The 19,960-nt window shown below is 43.9% G+C and overlaps 1 protein-coding gene across 2 annotated transcripts in view; it reads right to left on the minus strand.

The window, feature by feature from the left end:
• The window catches only part of LOC147684868 (radial spoke head 10 homolog B2-like), a 443,845-nt gene that overhangs the window by 361,561 nt on the left and 62,324 nt on the right, over positions 1–19,960 (minus strand). For both annotated transcript variants that reach the window (XM_086940738.1, XM_086940739.1), the window contains exons 7-9: positions 13,757–13,877; positions 11,004–11,180; positions 1,857–1,998 (exon numbers count right to left, since the gene is read on the minus strand). In XM_086940738.1, the coding sequence (XP_086796864.1) occupies positions 1,857–1,998; positions 11,004–11,180; positions 13,757–13,877 (440 nt within the window). The remainder of the gene's footprint in view (positions 1–1,856; positions 1,999–11,003; positions 11,181–13,756; positions 13,878–19,960) is intronic.

Consider the following 19,960-nt stretch of genomic DNA (forward strand, 5'->3'; position numbering starts at 1 on the left):
CCACATAGTTTTGTGTTCATCTTTGAATAATGTGAATGTAATTACTATGCAATCATTCACATGTTTTAGGCCCACATTAAACGGATCACAGTAAAACCGATTCAGGCACAAACTGCGAATTTGACTTCGAACAGGGTTACATCCGATAAGGGACACAATTATCAAGGGGTGCTTCGCCCTTGCGCCAAGCACGGGGGCACCAGGGAGGCGCACAACTGAAGTGAGATTTATCAAGCCGCGCAAGGTGTTTAATTAGAAGAGTAAAATAAATGTGTATAAAAATTGCTGTCAAGGTGTAGTAGACCATTGCTTCCCATGTATTTCTCAATGTTGGTGAGCTGATGCATTTCTCTAAGACAAACGCCCCTTTGCTACTGTTTTATGGCACCTGCACGGATAACTCTGGCTTCAACCGCCCAAAACCATAAAAGTAAAAGTCAACAGAAACCCTGAGGATGAAGCATGCCCCCCTTTTTGGGTGAGGGATCAGCATCTTCTTTATTCCTAATATCATCCGAGTCAACCTGGACTGCAAATGAGTAAGGAACACTTGTGAAATTTCAGAAATAATCTAGCACTTCATAAGGACCAGAGTGTGAAATTCACTAAAGCCCCTTAAAGTCTTTTCACATAGCATCAGCGTCGCATTTCAAACATTCCGACCCGACACCAGGGCACAGAGTGGCAGGATAGAGGATGGACTTGAAGGCGAGCATAAAGGATTGACTTGAAGACGGGAGTAGCAGGAGCGGTCATAGAGTAGCTGCTAACAGCTAGTACCCCAGGTGAGCATATAGTAAGCAGCCCCACCATTTTTATTTCATTTCAGTGGTTTGATTTTATTTTGTTCCCTTAATTTAGCACCCCACTGAGCTAGGAGCTCTTGGTGATGGCCTAGTTCCGAGACATACCATCCCTGAGAAAGAAAGCACATGTAGAGTAATGCATGGCAGCACAAATCTATGCCTTGCGTTACTCTGCCCCAGTGAAGTGTTCCATGGGTGAAGCGTGGGAGCTCTCACGAACCCACCCATGAATTTGGCGCATTCCCAGATGTACCATTAGTGGAAGACCTGGGAATGCATCAAAATGCTACACCTCCCCATATGAGGCGTAACAAGTGGAAATATCTTTATTTCTCCTTGTTTATTCCTCTTTCTATGTGTGCTGCAGAATGCACACATAGAAAGAGTAAAATCTCTCTAAGGATTGTTTTTACGCAGGAAGGTGTCCATTCCTGCACTAAAACGACCCTGCCTACAGCGCAGGCACCCTTGCAACATGGTGCAAGAGTGCTTGTGTTGGCGCCAGGCAGAGAAACGTGCACCAGCGCTAGAAAAGGATAGCAATGTATCATATAATGGTACATACGGTGCATTCCTGCCCTTACCCTTGCATTGCGTCAAAGAATGATAAATTGGCCTAAGTGCGCAAACACTGCAAAGACCTGGTGATGTTTCCCTGCATAAATTGCCCAGTAAAATTTGTGCAGCTGAAGTCTTTCCTGTTTAGAAACTCAGAACAGGCCAAAACATGTGATTTAGCTATATTATTCCTCATTCCAACCTGCTGAACTTGAAAACAGGAGGTCATAGTGCACCAAGAGAAAGGTAACGAATTCCTTAGTATTGGCATTACTCTAAATGGTATTACCTCGCAGAAATCACGTAGCTCCAGTAATGACGGCCACAGTGTATAGTGTAATATAACATTTCTGCGTCCATGTTTTTTTAACACAGTACTTGGCAACAGTCAGCCCATCTCCCCTAAATTACCGTTTGGGTGCATAGCAATCAATGTATACATTTACATTTAAAAAAATGACAACATGGCTTGCTCTGATTCATTTTCCTTACCAGAAGCAACTGGGCTTTGTGTGCGGATGCCACTGAGGTCAGGGGTGTTTATTCTGTCCATCTGAAAATGGGGAAACTCTGCTATGACGTCATTCTGAAACTCCCCCTCATAAGTACGTCCATTTTTGAAGGTAAATTTCCCCTGGAAAAAAATAAATAAAAGCCCCAATATTGGGAACAATAAAGCTAAACAGCAGGTAAGTGTTTCTCTACCAATAATAAGACATTACTCTACATCCACTACATAAAATAGGAAAACCAGCACTCCCAGAAAACTTTCAGGAAGTGGTTCTGAGTGGCCCTAATGTCTTTGTATTGAATTTCAGGCTAGTTCCATTTTGGACTAAACAAGCAGCGCCTGGCCCTGTCGAGTGCTGTAATCCTGCATGATTTTATTTTACTGGAGATAAATCCTCCATGTCAAACCTGGACTTTGTCTTTGGTAAAATGCCTGAGATGAAGGATTCAGATCATGAAATGTGTGCAGTAGCACCGTCTCATGCATGTCAAGTCTCATTCCATAGGGAAGATATTCAGAAGGAGGTCTTAGAACAATGAGTCCAGAACTGTTCTAAGTATGTGCTGAGGTCTTGCTGGAGTCCTCTTTAAGTAACATCAATACCCACTTGAGAATGAGCAATAAGCATATATTAGTGGAGTATATAGACTTCAAATAGTTGTGAAAATCTCCAAAATCTTCATTCTTATAATCTATCAGCCAACACGTTTTGGCCTTGGAAATGTGTTAAAGGGCTTTTTCATGGCAATGTTGTATTCATTAGGCCTCAAATCTTGTTTGGATCCCATCTCGTCAAAGATAGTCAGTTCCGAATGACTGCTCACCCACGTTGTTCGTCCACTTTGCTATGCCGTTATGAGTAATCAATCAATCAGGAGTTTGTAAAGCCCGACTACTCACCCGAGGGTCTCAAGGTGCTAATTAAGGTTTTGGAGATTTTCACAACAATTTCAAATGCATGTACTCATCCTCTGGAGAATAAGGAGTGTTTTTGGGACCCATTTCTTAGGGCCCTTTATTGGATCGACTGGTGCTTCTCTGGTAACACCGAGCTCTGGTTTTACGTATACATAGTATTGGTAATAACGGGTGCTGTATTACCGCCTGCAAACACCATGATCTTTTTAATAGCCCCTTATGTGTCAATGTTTCATCCATGATTTAAGCATACATTTGTAACAACCCAAAAAAACTAATTGTCATCTAATATTGTTCTAATGGAGTTCATAAATCTTTCTTATGGTGATTACCCTTGTACATGGCGCAGCATGCTTTTCACTGTATTTAAGCTGGAAGGAAGAGACTGTGAAGTTGTCACATGACAGGGGCTACAGACCTGCCAACATACATTGGGCCCCCTCGTGTCAACCAAAATCGACTCCTTTCACATGGACACCCGGTAAAGGAACTATATCAGAAGATGTAAGAAAATATGAGCTGGAAACCTCTACAGAGAGTGGGTTTCCCTCTCTTTTGTGGACATTTTGCACAACTAGTGTATATGGGGGTTGTTTAGCAACTACAACCCATTAGAACATCAGCAACAGCTTCTGAGCTTTTTGTTTTTTCCCCCAGGTTAGGCAGTCTCTCCACCGGTAATCCACGCCCCCTTTTCAGCGCTCAGCGCCTCAGATGCCAACCATGCACTGTCAGACAACAAATGGCTCTAGGTCGCACCCCTTATCCAGGCTCTGACTACTCCAAAGCCCCTCTTCCACCTCTAAACTGTGAGAATGTTCTTATAGTTGGCAGACCAGGGGCTATGTGTTAGAATTTCTCTTGTACAGTGTCCTCTTATTTAAACACTAACTCACATTTAGCCTACCTTTCGCTTAGTTCCTCAATGACTCAGCCCAGTGCATGCCTGCTACCCTTTTGACATTAAGCCAGCGGGTGACTTCTTAGTTCCCCATAAATTACATGCGCCTAGGGTCTCAAGCACACATTGAGCCCTCATAGTTCCCAGTAATACCCATTTAGTTCAAGAGCATCTTATTTCCCCAGTAACACACAAGTAGTCCAGAATCATCTTAGTTCCCAGTAGCACACATTTAGTCCAGGGTCATCACAGTTCCCCATAAACATACATTTAGTCCAGAGTCATAACAGTTTTCCTGAGACACACAATTAGCCCAGGGTCATCTTAGTTCCCCAGTAACAAGCATTAGTCCAGGGTCATCTAGTTCTCCAGTAACACATATTTAGTACATGGTCATCTTTGTTCACAATTAACGCACTGCATTCATATACTATCACCTTGGTTCTACAGTAACACACACATAATGCCTCATTATGAGAGAGTGAGATTTCCAATGTTGTCGCTAACCTGTTTCTTGACCAATCGAACATTAGGAGGTCCTCGGAAAGACAGCAAACCTGTCTTATATCCCCAGATCTTTCAGCTGTTCAAATCATCTGAAAATGTTTGGGGTGGGGCGCATAAAGGAATGAAAAATTACTAAGTAAATGAGACCCAGAATGACTGTTCCATTTGGTAATTCCCCATTTCTCAGTGAAACCTAAGGGTTCCACTAAGAACAGCAGATAACTTGGCACCCCTGGAGTAATTGGCACCCCTGATAATGTGAACACCGAAGGGGTGGATTTAGCTGGTGAGAGTCTCACTCAGGCTGCTACCCCCCTGATTCCCCAGTGCCAATTAATCTCAGGTCCCTCTTACTTCCCCACTAAACCACATTTAGTCTAGGCCAATCACAATTCCCCGTAGCACACACTGAGCTCACACACTTCCCCCCTTCCTAGTAACACACAGCATAGCTCATGCTGTATGGACTAATGGGACTGCTGTCAATGCTTCTGGTGCAGTTGACTAAATCTGCCCCAGTGTCCTCATAGTTCCCCCTAGTGACGCACATTAATGCTGGTGACTCTTAGTTCTCCAGTGACTGACAGAAACACATAGTATTATATCTGTCCAATGACTGCATGACAATTTGGAGTACTTTACTGAATATATTCAAGCTGCAGGGCTGGCTGGATGACAATTTTTAAAGCCTGAACAAAGTCAAAGGGGAGTTCCTTCTGGTAGGCAAAGGCGCTACTCTAAAAAGAGAACAAGTCAGGTATAATAAGTTTACAGTTGGAGACACCAAGATCTGCCCAAAAACAAAACCACAACACTATGAATCCCATTTGTGTCCAACGAGTCAATGGACAGCCGCAGCAGTGCTATAATTTTCCCATCGAACAACTATCTTAGGTTCCTGCGAAAAGCACATGCCTGTCTGGCTGATCTGAAGAGGACTGAGACCGCAAGGTTCATAATTAGAATAAACATGGTCTATCTAATTCACTTCTTACAAATAGCACCAAAAACATTATCACCAAACCCTTATGTGTTGCAGAATGCTTTGCACATGCAGCGTTCCACCAAAGAATCACATTGCTGACTTAAGGATGGTCTCTGGTGTCAGCCTGAATCACATTTACTGTGCTCACATTGGTACATGAATCATTGTATGCATGAGAAAAGTGCCTGCCACCCTACCCATCAAAGGCAAAGAACCCCATATGTCGAGTCCCCCATCATCATTTCTTATCTCTACCTCATTCAACATCTGCATGACTCCACTAGCAGACATAATCAAATTCCACAACATCAGCATACTCTCCTACGCAGACGATAACAAACTGATCGTCTCCCTATCAGCAAGACCCTCACTACCAAAAACAACTTCATAACATGCATGACAGCGGTAGCCGCATGGATGAAAATCAACTGTCTCAAACTGAACACTGACAAAACTGAAGTGGTAATCTTTAAAATGAAAATCTCTGCCTGGGACTCAATAAGGTGGCCTACTAACCTAGGACCCTCACCCACCACCGACGTAAGAAATCTCAGAATCATCCTGAACAACCTCGACATGACAGCCCAAATAAATACAATAACCTCCATCTGCTTCAACATCTTTAAGATGCTACAAAACATCTTCAAATGGCTTCATGAGAACACCAGTAAGACGGTCACACAGGCCCTGATCAACGACAAGTCGATTACAGCAACACACTCAAGGTAGGAATCACAAAGAAACTCCTGAACTGGCTCTAGACCAAAACGCAGCAAGACTCATACTCAAACTAGCTCATCACACCCACATCACTCCCTACCTCAGAGAACTGCACTGGCTCACAATCCACAAAAGAATCCAATTCAAACTGCTCACACACACATTCAAAGCACTACATAACACCGGCCCAGATACCTCAAGAGCCGCATACACTGTTGAACAACTCCCAGGCACCTCCGCACAGCCAGACTCTCACTGGCACGCACACCCCTCATCTGCACAACCATAGCCAGATTCCGCGCCTTCTCATATATCTCCCTAAGTCATGAACGACCCTCCTCACATCAGAGTCTCTGCATCGCTTCACAGGTTCCACAAGAAGCTGAAGACACGGCTCATCTATTAGCCTCGCCAGGAGACAGCTGCCCGTCACGTGCAAATGTGCCTAGATACCCTCATGGGGGATTAGCCCACTATACAATTACACATAATATAACAGATGTTTCTCTGCTCCCTTGTCATTTACGTTGAGTGTAGCATCATCATAGAGCATCATCCCAGTAGCATTCCTTGTGGTGTGCTATACATTTTCCAGGAACTCACATTCTGGACGTTAACCTCTTAGATTTCCTGTAATGAGCTAATCCATTTCTTTGCAGTTGCCCTGAAGCTCACCTTCATGAAACTGTCCTCTTAATTCCATACTGAGTCACACTTAAGCCACTGCCCCATAGCTGTCTAGTACTGTACACCGAGTTCACTGTCTCCTCGGTTTTCAATAACTCTGGCTCAGTCCAGTGTCCTTTTGGCTCCTAATTAACATACATTTAGTAAAGGGGGACTATAATTAACCATAATTTAGCTAAATCCCTGTTAGTACTGTGACCTCTTAGGGAACCATGTTTAGTATTTATACATTTACTCCATTACGGAACCTATTGACTCATTTGTGGAAGTGAACTGCTTAAGGCCCTCCCATCCCAGCTTGACACAGATGGAGTTTAATTTCAATGTAATCAAATTTCTAAATTAAGTTAATTAAGTCCGTTTTCTAAGAGAATTTGCATCTTAGATCTAAATATCACTTGACTGATTGATCTCTTGACTAACCAATACCACATCTAGTAGGAGAACAGTTTTAATATTGTCCAGTGCTTTAACAAAGTGTGCTGCATATTGGTCAAGTTGGTCAAGTTGGCGGGTGAGGATGATTAACCCCTCCTGTGCTCATGATGACTCAGCTCGTCATGAGCCACGGTGCTCCGGTGCTCATGACGAGCTGAGCTTGTCTTGACCGCGCCCGTTAAATGGAACGCTCGCATGCTGGGCTGATTCCCCTGCTGTGCTGAGAGTTCCATTGGAATGGGCGTGGTCATGACGAGCTGAGCTCGTCATGAGCACTTGAGCACCAGTGCGCTGTGCGCGTACCCCCCCCCCCCCCGCCCCCGCCCCCCAGAAAACAGCCCCGCAGCGAAGGGGTTAAAGGTGCATTTTTCCAACGGAGTGCTTTGTCACTCTTAACCACCGAGGTCCATATGCTCCCTTTTTAATCAAGGTATTGTTGAATATGAGTGCTCTGTCTTATGTATTCTGTTGTATGTGTGGTTTAATTGTAGGCAAGTATTATTGGAAGTAAACTCATAGGGCACTTCTAGCTGTGTTGTGTGCTTGTCAAGTGTTTACTTAATTCATTTTATTTACTTGCAGAGTTTCACCAAGTGTAAACACGACCCTTTCGGGTATCAGAGAGCTGTACACATTGCATCCAGGTCATACATAATTGGTAAAATGCAAGGAGGAAATGTAGGGAGCAATGCAAAACACAGATACAGTAAACCACAGCAGCTTGGTGGATCAATGATCCGTGTAAGTTCATGTGACATAGAACAAGATGAGTGACTAAAGATAACTAGTGGTAGAATCCATTCAATAGAAGCTTTCTTATTTCTTTTTTGAAGAAGGTTTGTCCTAATTTCTGGGAGCAGTGAGTTCCATATTCTTGGAGCCGGACCAGAGAAGGAGCGGTTGTAAGTCTTCTTTTTGTTGAACATCTGTGGCTTCAGCAGCAGGGAGTTAGAGCCTCCTGAGGAGGAACTGCCACCCAACAGTTCAAGTTTTTAAGCCATGTATACAGATGTGTTGTGGTAGATGGCGTTATGACTCATGCAAACTATCTTCAACTGGATTCTAGCTTCAAATGGGAGCCATTGTAGATGGTTGAGATTGGGGGTAAAATGGTAGAATTTCCTGGATCCTGTGATGAGCCTAGCAGCTGAATTCAATGAGGCCCGTCTTGGGGCCAGTCTTACTTTGGGTAGGTCTGTCCGAATAGCACTTCCATTATCTAAACGGGAGATGACCAAGGATTGGACAGCTAACTGAAAGGTTTGATTTCCCTCAGTACATTTAGTTGGTAATTGGCTCCCCCGGTGGTGGCACTGATAGGATCTTGCACATTCAGGTATTTGTCCAGTGTTATACCTAGGGATCTAGTGGAACCAATCACATGTGGGACGCAGTTAAGAGCAGTGAGTTGAGTCATTCTTCTATGGGGGCAGAATGATTGTGAGGGGTGATCAGTAGGAATTCAGTTTTTAGAGTGTTAAGCATGAGGTGATTGGGGGTCAGCCATTGTTGTGTTTTCAGAAAGGTGCAGTTGAGCAGTTTGACATCTTCGGGTAAGGAAATTTTCAGATACATTTGTGTATCATCTGCGTACATGTGTTAGTGAATGTGTGAGATCTTCAGGCGTTCAATAGGAAGTTGCATAAGCAATTCGAACAAGGTGAGTGAGACTGTGGATTATTGAGGCATCTAATCGTGACTGGGGTGGTGTCAGATAGGGCATGATTGACTTTGATTATTTGTGCTCTATTATGAAGGAAGGAGGCAAACCAGTTTAAGATGGGGCCAGATAGTCCCATCCTCTTCTTATGATGATTGACTGAATCAAAAGTGGAGAAGAGATCAAGTAGAATAAGTAAGCAGAGTTCATTCTGGTCTAGCATTCCAGGGTGTCATCGACAATGTGTGTTAGAGCCATTTCAGTGCTATGACCAGTTCTGAAACTAGATTGGTGATGATCAAGGAGTTGAAATTGCTCAATGTGGTTGCAGAGCTGTAGGTGTACGGATTTCTCTAAAAACGTTGCTAGTGCTGGGATGTTGGTGATTGGGCAGTAATTATTGAGGTTAGCCTGGTCCGTATTTTTTTTTTTATAGGGGTGACCTATCCTACCTTTAAGCAGTCAGGAAACAGTCCCTGAGAGAGAGATACATTGACAATCTTTGCCCAGAGAGGAAGTATGGAGGGGCTCAGCTGTTTGATTAACTTGGTGGGTAGAGGATCCTTGAAATGGTTGGAGGTGTTTTATTATTTTTTATATTTTAAGTAGAGCAACTTCATCTGGGATTTCAAAGGTACTCCATGTGTCATTGTTTTTTACTAGTGTAGCCAAAAGGAGGGGAACTGACCTGGTGCTGTACAGGTAGGAGCCTAGGCTGGACCTAGGTTGGCAGAGGCTGTGAGGCACGATGCAGATCAGATTCAATCCTCCTTGTCTTTCCAATGAAATGGGCGGAGAACTCCAAGTCGCTTCGCAAGGATCTGGTGTCAGCCGAGTGTTGGTTAGGGTTGCAAACTGTTTGTTGCTTGATGATTTCAAATAGTTCCTGGGTCTGTTTTTGGCATTGTCTAGTTGTGCCCTAAAGTAGTCTGTTTTTGAACTTTGGATATGTTAATTGTAGGAGCGTCTTATCAATCACAGGTGCTGGAGGTGTGCAATGGAGGCAGAGCTTCTCCATTATCTTCCAGCAAGCCTTAAGTTGTGTCTTTCCTCATTAAGGCTGCTGTTGAACCAGGGTTTGGAGTGTTCTTTTTAGCTGTTTAGGAGCAATAGTAGTCAGTATGTTTGCCATGGAGCTTATGTTGTGTTCAGCAAGATCATTGACATTCGTCATGCTTGTGGGAGGCAGAAGGGTGTTCTTGATAGTAGAGGTTTGATGGGACGGGTTAGTGTCTCTGGACTATTGTCTGGGTTTAAGAAGTTGGCCCTTTCAAATTAATACCTTCTCCAGGATGAGGAAGGAGATTAGTTAGCGGTCTGACCAATCACTGGGGGTTATGGATTCAAGTCAATGGTATTGTTGTTCCATATCCTCGGGTGGAGCCTCTATTGTGTGTTGGGCCATTGCATGACTGCGTAAGGTTGAGGTTCTTGAAGAAGGCCTTGAAAGTGTTCAGCATGAGGTTGTTAGAGTCATTCCAACATAAGTGGAAATCCCAGCGGAAGTTGGTGTGCTTAACTGAGTTAGAGTAGATGGTTTCCATTATCTGGTCAATAAAAAGTAGGTTGTTTCCTGAGGGGCGGTAGTTCCTGCAGAGTTAGCATACCATCTTGTTATTGCTCGAAATGTAAATGCCTAAATATTATCAGGTGGACAATTGCACTCTTTGAGAGTGTTTTAGGGTGAGCATGGAGCAGTAAATGCATGCTAACAAGCCCCCCCACCCCCCCAGGTTTTTCAATTCTATTCAGTCTGATTATGTCATAATTGGGTGGGACTAGAATGTCCAGGATCATCACCGTGTTATGAGTATGCCTTTATGATAATCGACATATGTTGTTTTTATGATTGTATGTTTGTCTTTTATGGCATGTACTGCCGAAATAAAGAAATATGATGATGATAATCACATTTGATTAGTGTTGTAGCAGAAAATATATTTGAGTTAGACAAATGTCTTTCTAAAGAAGAGAAGACGTTGCAGACATCAGTACCTTTTTAATATACATACAAAGCATGAAGCACAGTGTGTACCCACTGATTATATTTATTTGGTTTGTAGAAACCATGAATACATTATTTATGAAAAGTTATATATAAACATAGAATCATAAAAGTAGTATGTTTACCATAAAGAAGCCATTACTACTCCCAAATACCCTTTCGCCCCTTAGATTTAATTGGAAGCAAAAGGGCATAATTCATGCAGGTATAAATCAGAAAAGAAAGATAAAGGAACTTGAATTCACCTAAACATGACTTATTTCCTTCAGTTTTCAAATGAATTTGGTTTGTATTTGTCAGGACTTACCAAACCATGTTTTTTGTTGCACACCCATTCGCCATCATATATAGCACCACTGGCATAGAGAAACCTCCCGTGTCCATGACGAGCTCCGTTGACGAACATGCCTATATATTCATTCCTCAAAGGGTACTGAGTTCCAGGGACTCTCTTCAGAAACCATGTGTGGGTCCCAAAGCCAGTCTAGAACAGAGAAATAGATGGTGTTTGAGCACTGTACGCTACTTATAGTTGTCCACCCCCATAAGGTAAATACTACATTTCATGGTCGTCAATTCACAAAAATGTTAGGAGTAGCAGAAGTGACATCACACTCTCTTTAACATGACATCAAAGGGTTGACAGCTTTCCTGCCATTTGCCACTTAGCAAACTCTTGCTTTCTGCAGAGGGTCTAGGAGAAGAGCAAACAATGGAAACTACAGAAAGTAAACATGGCTCTTAGGTGACTGTTTACTATCTGTTTCTGATACTATTACTGTCATGGGTAACAATAGCAGGGTTGGTGGAAGCAAAAGGCCCATGTAGTAATGGCCACCACTGTCTTCCTCTAGTTGACGTCCATTATATATTTGCATTCAAAAGTAGTATAGTAGCGGAGAAAATGCAATAAGGACTTTAGACATAGGTTAATGTTTGTGCTGGCTCAGCACTAACTGTCATCCACTTGAAGCCACACTAGATGTGCTTATTTGCTAATCCAAGAATGCTCCTTAACTGCATGTTGTATTAAAACTCTGGATTTAGGTATTCTCATCACACAGCCCTTCTTAAGTGTTTCAGGCCACCACAAAGAACATCCATATAATATAAACGAAGTTCCCATAGTTAACAAAAGTAGATTTATTTTGGTTGTAAATGTCTTCTCAGCGGCAAACTAAAGAAAATCCTATAGAAAAATAAGTTATTATTATTACAGCAAACAAGAAAGATGTTGCTGCCCAATTCTGTGGGTGAAATACAAAACTAATCTTTATAAGACACAGAAATCTAGATATATAGATATTTCATGGACTGACTGCTGAAGCTATGAGATTGTTTCTTGGCCAAGAAATAATATGAAAGTTTTGAATACGTGTACCTTTTTCATATGGAGTTCCTAAGTCAAGAAAGTCCATCATCAGTTAGTGAGAGACGGATTCGTGCCACAATAACAGGATAAACACTGTCTATATAAACTATTTAAATATAAAGTAATTGCATGTAAGATTATCATGCTGTTTGCCTGAAAACCTGTCAAGACTATGATCCCTGTGGACTCATTTTGGATAGCTATTGGCTATTGTTTCTAGTCAGGAATTACAGTTATCATTTCTAGGTCTACCATTTCACCCTTAAAACTTCCACAAGGGAATTAACATATGTCATGGTGGTGACTGTACAGCTATTCAGTCTTGAGGGGGCACATATCCTTACTGGTTCGATTGACAACTTAGGTGCCATTCTGGGAGATATGTCCTTCCTTCCCAAAAGCTGACAAAGAGGATGTTGTTCAATCTATGCTATTTCACTGACATTGAGAAGCCAATTCCTCTCTCACACATGACCACCGGAACACTGAACTAATGAAGGAAATAAAACTTCAAGCATGCCATGGACTGGAATGGGCTCACATTCAGTGTATGTAGGTCACACTGCACCTCAGGAGGTGAGTGACAGCTTTCCCAGTTTGCTCGGTTAACACCTTCGCCGCAGGGCTAATTCCCCCACGGCGCTGGGGGGAGGGGGGCGCGTGCAGCGCCACGGTGCTTGTGATGAGCTCGGCTCGTCACGCTGCACGGTGGTGCTGTGCTCATGACGAGCTGAGCTTGTCATGACCACGCCCATTTTTCGGAACGCTCAGCACAGCGGGGGAATTAGCCCTGCGTGTGAGTGCTGCACATGTCATGACGAGCTGAGCTTGTCATGAGCATGGCGAAACCGTGCCTCATGGCGAGCTGAGCTCGTCATGAGCACGGAAGGAGTTAAGCATTTGCGATATCTCGAGGGCCCATTGCCCAGGGACGGCTACTCTTCTATGGTGGATTAGCTTCGCTCCACTGCTTTCTCGAAGTGCGAGAAGCAGAAACATTAAATGGTAATGTGCGCGAAGACTGTTTGATCGGCCCTCTCGGGCCACCCAAAACAGTCATGTGCACTTTTCCCTTCTCCGTGCAGGCTTCAATGCAGCCTGTATGGAGGACATCCCAACTCCATAAGGCCCTGGCTGGGGGCCGTCCCAGCCAATCACAACGCAGCTTGCAGCGTTGTGATTGGCTTAGGGGAGGGAGCCTGGCTGCCTGCTTCCTGCTCCTGTCAGAATCAGGAGAGCAGGAGCTGAGGTAAGATTAAATTATTCTTATATTTTTTTTATTAAAACCCCCGTGCAACCTCCCCCGCGACCCCTCCTCCCCAAGCGACCCCCCGCACCTGCACCCCCACCCGCGAGCCGTGCTTGCTGCGACTGCCATGGCCCAAACTGGATGAACTGCAAACCAGAATGGATTGTGTCCATGTCCATGCATGCTTTTTCAGATGACACAATGTCATTGCTTTACTCTTTCTTCAAGAGAGCTATGGAGCTATGTCCTGCTCAGGCCATTGACTGTGATCCCAATGGTAACTGCATGGAGCCCCTAGAAAATAGTCTAGATGGCTGACTGAATACTTATTAGTTTTACTAATTCATGCAACCATGAGCAGTCTTGATGATGCAGTGATCACATGTATCTGAGTGTCACCTAGGATTTAAAACATTTGTTTCATTAGCTGTTCAGTTACCTGAATTCCCCGGACCCAGGTGCCAGTATACTCTTCGTTAGTTGTGAGCCACCTCATCTTTCCCTCTCCATGGCGAATGTTGTTTTTCCATTGGCCTTCATAGATGTTTCCACTCTTATAGCTAAAAGAAAGAAACAAATTGTAAACAGATTGGAAGATTCATATTTGATCCAACCAAATGCAAAACAACTATTTTCAACCAATGTTCTATTTTGATTGTTTATTTCAGCGGCTTCGAACTACTATGCAGACAGGCATTAGAATTTACACATATAAATTGGACACAGGAAAAAATGAGTGGGACTGAACCAGGCATCTCCAACAAGTAGCTTGTGAACTACCAGTAGCTCTCCAGCTAGCTTTATTTAGCTCTCTTGTGTGCAGCCCAACCTACTAAATTAGAAGCTTTTGCTTGGTTAAATTAATATATGATTCTCACAGTTGAAAAGTCTGTTTTTGGGATGAAATATTGTGTATTTTTCAGATCTAATAACCTGATGTTTAGAGACAAATGGTCGGATTTCCAACATATATTTAGTATATTTAAAGCTGATATTAGAGTGATCAATAGTGGAGCAGCTAGACCTTTGGCCGCCCGTGGGTTGCTGATGATTGCTTTCCCAATATGGCAGGTAAGAGTGGGGGAACCCGCCGTCCCCAAAACTTGTGACCGCCCCACTCCCCTGCTACACCACTGGTGATCATTAATGAGGAATTGGGTAGATTTAGGACTGGTATTATTACCTTGGTGCCAGGGGCATTGCAGCTATGGTTGTCATATATTAACCATGTAGAGGCAGTCTAAGTTTATAAAACCTTTTTCCCCTTACTGATGGTAATGCTGCTTGATGTACTGAGGTGATCACTGTGGGTAATCTTGCATAGAGTGTCCACTAATGTAATCTTGCATGATGTGATCACTAATATCACACTAAAAATATTAGTAGCTCGGGATGATTTTCATTTAAAATAAGTAGCTCTCATTACAGAAAAGGTTGGAGACACCAAGTGTATTACAATCAGCCAAAGAGATCCTAGTCAATTGTGGTATCCATGTTTTTACCAGCTGGATCCTGCAACCATTCAAGAGGGAGCACAAGTGGATGTAAATTATCAATGCAGGTTTTGCTATTTAAGAAGCAAGGGCTGGACATGCCATACAATGTCTGGTTTATTTGTTTATTAGCATTCAACTTGCCTGGTCATTTTGCATAACATTTAAAATATAATATATGTATAGTGGGAAAGCAATCTCCATGTTGGTAGCCTCAGTGGTTATAAAAGTAATGTGTGAAGACATACTAACAAAACTGCCCATTTTATAAAGAGCTACAGTGCGCCATGCATTTCCTCAGTCTCACAGTGGCTCAGCGGGAAAGGATGGTGGGGTGGAGTGCGCATGCGGAAAAGTGTTACAAATGGTGGAGAAAAGGACCCGCAATGGGTATTAGCAGAGGTCCAATGTTTATACCATGTTTGATGTCCCCTGTAAATCTGCTAACAGTTGGGTGATGGCAACAGATATGTATTCCAATCAGTAAGTCCTTGCTTGAGGGTAGAATGTAATTAAGTATCGTTTTCTATAGGTACTGTTTTAGAAGCTGTGTAAATACGTAAATTATCCAGATGTCCATGTTGCACAACCAAAGTCAAAATGACACCGATACCATGCCTCTGTGGAAGCTGCCCTTTGTAGCTATGAAACTCGGAACGTGATAAACAATTTTTTAACATGAATTAAGATGTTCGATCAATATAGTATTGGTACTAGAATTGAAAAGTTTCTTCTTTTTCAGTTTTGAATACTTCACAGTAAACTCAAACACAATAAAGCCTTCAGTTTGTATTCTAAATCTGACAAACACACAAAAGGTGTTTTGAGAATACTTGTAATAAGTCTATCAACCAGACATCGCATGGGGTAGCATTACAACCCCTTTTTCTTTTGCCACCATGCCACCTCAGATTCCACCCAACCATATGCAAATGTGTCTCAGTCCAGCCCGAACTGCCCTCTAACACCCTAATTGGTCAAGAGTTTGCCTGGATGGGGCTCCTTGTGTCACTGTAGTCAAGCGACACCCGACTGAAGAGCCCCAATCAGGATGAAATTGGTTTTGGGTTGCGTAGATTCCTATACAGGGAGGACCTCCGCAGGCAGTTTGGGCTGGACTGTTCTTACTGGAGACAGAATCAAGACTGATTTGCATATCCCTGGGTTCATAACTGTGGTGGCATGGTGAGCAAAACAACGATTGGTTGGAATGCTATCTCAAGCGATTTATTACAAGCATTCCTCCCATCATCCTCCTAAGTAGTCAAGCTATGCCCAGATGTAGGTCCCTTGCTCACTGTGCCACTGGATCCAAGAAACGCCTGACTGAAGAGCCCCAATGACGATGAACCTGATCTTGGGATTCTAGAATTCCAGTTTAGGGAGGACCTGACCTGGAGAGTTCGGGTTGGACTGATCCTATTTGGGAAGGGTCAAAACTTATTTGCATATGACTGGGTCCAAAACAGAGGTTGCATGCTGGGCAAACAAACAATGGGTTGGAATGTTACCCGGACAATTGTCAGTGATTAGACATGTTGCGAGCATTCCTCCAATCACCTTTTGAGTGTTTCGTTTTAAATTTGTGCCAGGTTCCCTCCTCATTAGCGACCCATTGGACAACGATCGCTATGTTGAATGATGAATGCTGAAGGTTGAATGCTTAACAAAATTATATCATCTCTTTTTCAAGTCCTGAGAAGCAATGTTATAATAACTCAGACATGAAAAGGTTGGGTATATTTTTCTGCACAGATTCTAAGTTATCCGTGGTCTATTTAATATGTTTTCTCGCTCTGAAACAGCAATTAGAAAATAAATAAGCACTGTTTGTCCCATTCGCCTTATCCCTGCTTTTCCCTAACTACTACTCCACTATCCCTGTCTCACGTTTTCGTAAGTTTTGTTGTTGTGTCTAGTGGCGCCAACAATATGGGTAAGGAAGGGCAAGAGCTGCAGTGCATGTTTTAAGCAGAAAGCATCTTTATATTTGGGGGTGCATTTCCAAGAAAGAAAGCAAGAACTTGTATGGTCATGTGTTGTCATACAATTGTTGAAAGGGAACCTTCCTCCACTGGTATACATGTAGCAAAAAGATTCTCAAAAAGGTTTTCTCTGGACCGCAGATGACCTAAAAACCTCCCCTTGTTCTCCGTTATTGTGCTTTACACCAATTTCTGAACCTGTTTTTTGCTTGGGTGCTGAAGAGGGCTGCATGGGCGCCAACAATATGGGTAAGGAAGGGCAAGAGCTGCAGTGCATGTTTTAAGTAGAAAGCATCTTTATATTTGGGGGTGCATTTCCAAGAAAGAAAGCAAGAACTTGTATGGTCATGTGTTGTCATACAATTGTTGAAAGGGAACCTTCCTCCACTGGTATACATGTAGCAAAAAGATTCTCAAAAAGGTTTTCTCTGGACCGCAGATGACCTAAAAACCTCCCCTTGTTCTCCGTTATTGTGCTTTACACCAATTTCTGAACCTGTTTTTTGCTTGGGTGCTGAAGAGGGCTGCATGGGCGTCAGCAAATATAACAAAGTAACCAGTGGATGTGAAGGGAAACCAATTCCCTGATGCACTGTCTTCCGCTCTAGGGTTTGTTATCTGCTTAAAAGATGGACCATCAGGCAAGTTTTCCATGAGTGTATCAATGGTGAGTCTAAGCAGCATCACAAAGATATTAAACATCTACAGCACTGTTGTCCTAGATCTGCGCCACTGAATAGGGATGACAGAGGTGGAGGAAGAGACTAGCCACTGTTTCAATTGGAGCAGAGCAGAACAGACAAGATCACATTTCCAAAGAATTTGAAATGATCCATAGTAATCGCCAACTGAATTGAGGGGTCCACAGTTCTCTCAAGTGAATCCGGGCTACACAACTGTTCACTGACCCTCATGCCAAACAACTCCATATCTGGCTTCATCTTTACATCAATGTTCTGCGTACAAGACAATGTCCTCCTCTCTTACTCAGTGGGCTCCCTTTGCCTGGAAGACTTAGATTTATTCTTCCTGTGATTTTTTTTATGCCAGTCCAGGCAAAACAATCCAATGAAAGTATTGGTGCTTGATTGGAGGGAACAGGTTTATTGCCTATCTCAAGATCTCCCTTAGTTTCTGGGGTGCAAAACATGCCTGAGCTAACTTTCTAATTTCTAACTGTCATGATGTACCTCGAAATACCCCAAACAGCATCAGAGTCAGTTCAGCATAGCCTTCCAGAGCTTGCTGCAATTCTTGAGCCACAATGTTGGACCAGGCCCTTTCTACAGGGTCACCTCCAAATGTTTTCCTTTACCCTCTGGTGGAGAGTGGATTATTAGTAGTGGAAAATGTATATCTGCCACTGGCAATAAGGCCACTAACACAGTATAGGGCTCAGAATAGGTCTTATAAAATTATTCCTATGCTCAACTATTGGTAGCTTGGCTTGGAGCAGGCAGGCTTAACTTCAAAGACAGGTATGTAAAGCATTTAAAAACACCAATTCAGTAAATAACTAAGACACATTGCACAATAAAAATCCAACACAAATTTATAACACGCATTGGCATAGCCAATAGGTCTTGCATTTGGGACCGTATAAGTGTTTAGCCATGCAACAGTTGGTGTTGTTGCACCAAGGATATTCTGCTGCATAACTAAATACTTATAGGGTCCAAAAAGCGAGACCTATTGGCTATGCCAATGCTTGTTTGTTTTTGTTGCTGTTTTGTTTAAGTTGCCAGATCTACAATAGCTGGACATGGTTTTTGTTAACAGTTCTTTGCATCAAATTAACTTGTTTTCATTGCTCTGAATGTTGTTTTCATTCTGGTTGTAGGAAGCAGTCATTCCCGGGAGTGTGAGGGCTGCCTAGCTGTGCGCATGCACTGAACTTTGCAAATGAGAAAAAGCCTGGTGCAGCCGCAATTTACAAGTGTGGAGTGAGTGAGCCCCAGGCAGCATGACTCACTCACACAGGAGTTCATGCACTGCACCTGCATGGTTTAAGGAAACTCGACCCACTCCCTCCCAGGCATCGAACACATATTTACCAGGAAACTCTGAGAAGAGCCTGCCTGCTGCACTGACGGCTGGTGGTGTGTGCCTGGTGAAAGTGTGCACTGACGGCTGGTGGTGTGTGTGCCTGGTGGAAGCGTGCACTAATGGCTGGTGGTGTGTGCCTGGTGAAAGCGTGCACTGATGGCTGGTGGTGTATGTGCCTGGTGGAAGCGTGCACCGATGGCTGGTAGTGTGTGACGGCTGGTATTGTGTGTGCCTGGTGAAAGTATGCACTGATGGCTGGTGGTGTGTATGCCTGGTGGAAGCGTGCACTGATGGCCGGTGGTGTGTGTGCCTGGTGGAAGCGTGCACTGACGGCTGGTGGTGTGTGTGCCTGGTGAAAGCGTGCACTGACGGCTGGTAGTGTGTGTGTGCCTGTTGAAAGTGTGCACTGACGGCTGGTGGTGTGTGTGCCTGGTGGAAGAGTGCACTAACGGCTGGTGGTGTGTGTGCCTTCTGAAAGCGTGCACTGACGGCTGGTGGTGTATGTGCCTGGTGGAAGCGTGCACCGATGGGTGGTAGTGTGTGACGGCTGGTATTGTGTGTACCTGATGTAAGTATGCACTGACGGCTGGTGGTGTGTGTGCCTGGTGGAAGCGTGCACTGATGGCCAGTGGTGTGTGTGCCTGGTGAAAGCGTTCACCGACGGCTGGTGGTGTGTGTGCCCGGTGAAAGCGTGCACTGACGGCTGGTGGTGTCTGTGCCGCGTGGAAGCGTGCACTGACGGCTGGTGGTGTGTGTGCCTGGTGGAAGCGTGCACTGATGGCTGGTGTTGTGTGTTTGGTGGAAGCGTGCCCTGACAGCTGGTGGTGTGTGTGCCTGGTGGTAGTGTGCACTGACGGCTGGTGGTGCATGTGCCCGGTGAAAGCGTGCACCGATGGCTGGTGGTGTGTGTGTCTGGTGAGAGCGTGCACTGATGGCTGGTGGTGTGTGGGCCTGATGGAAACATGCACTGACGGCTGGTGTTTGTGTGCCTGGTGGAAGCGTGCACTGATGGCTGGTGGTGTGTCTGCCTGGTGGAAGCGTGCACTGATGGCTGGTGGTGTGTGTGCCTGGTAAATGCGTGCACTGACGACTGGTGGTGTGTGTGCCTGGTGAAAGAAT

This window comes from Lissotriton vulgaris, chromosome 10 (assembly GCF_964263255.1).
Source record: "Lissotriton vulgaris chromosome 10, aLisVul1.2, whole genome shotgun sequence".
NCBI lineage: Eukaryota > Metazoa > Chordata > Amphibia > Caudata > Salamandridae > Lissotriton > Lissotriton vulgaris.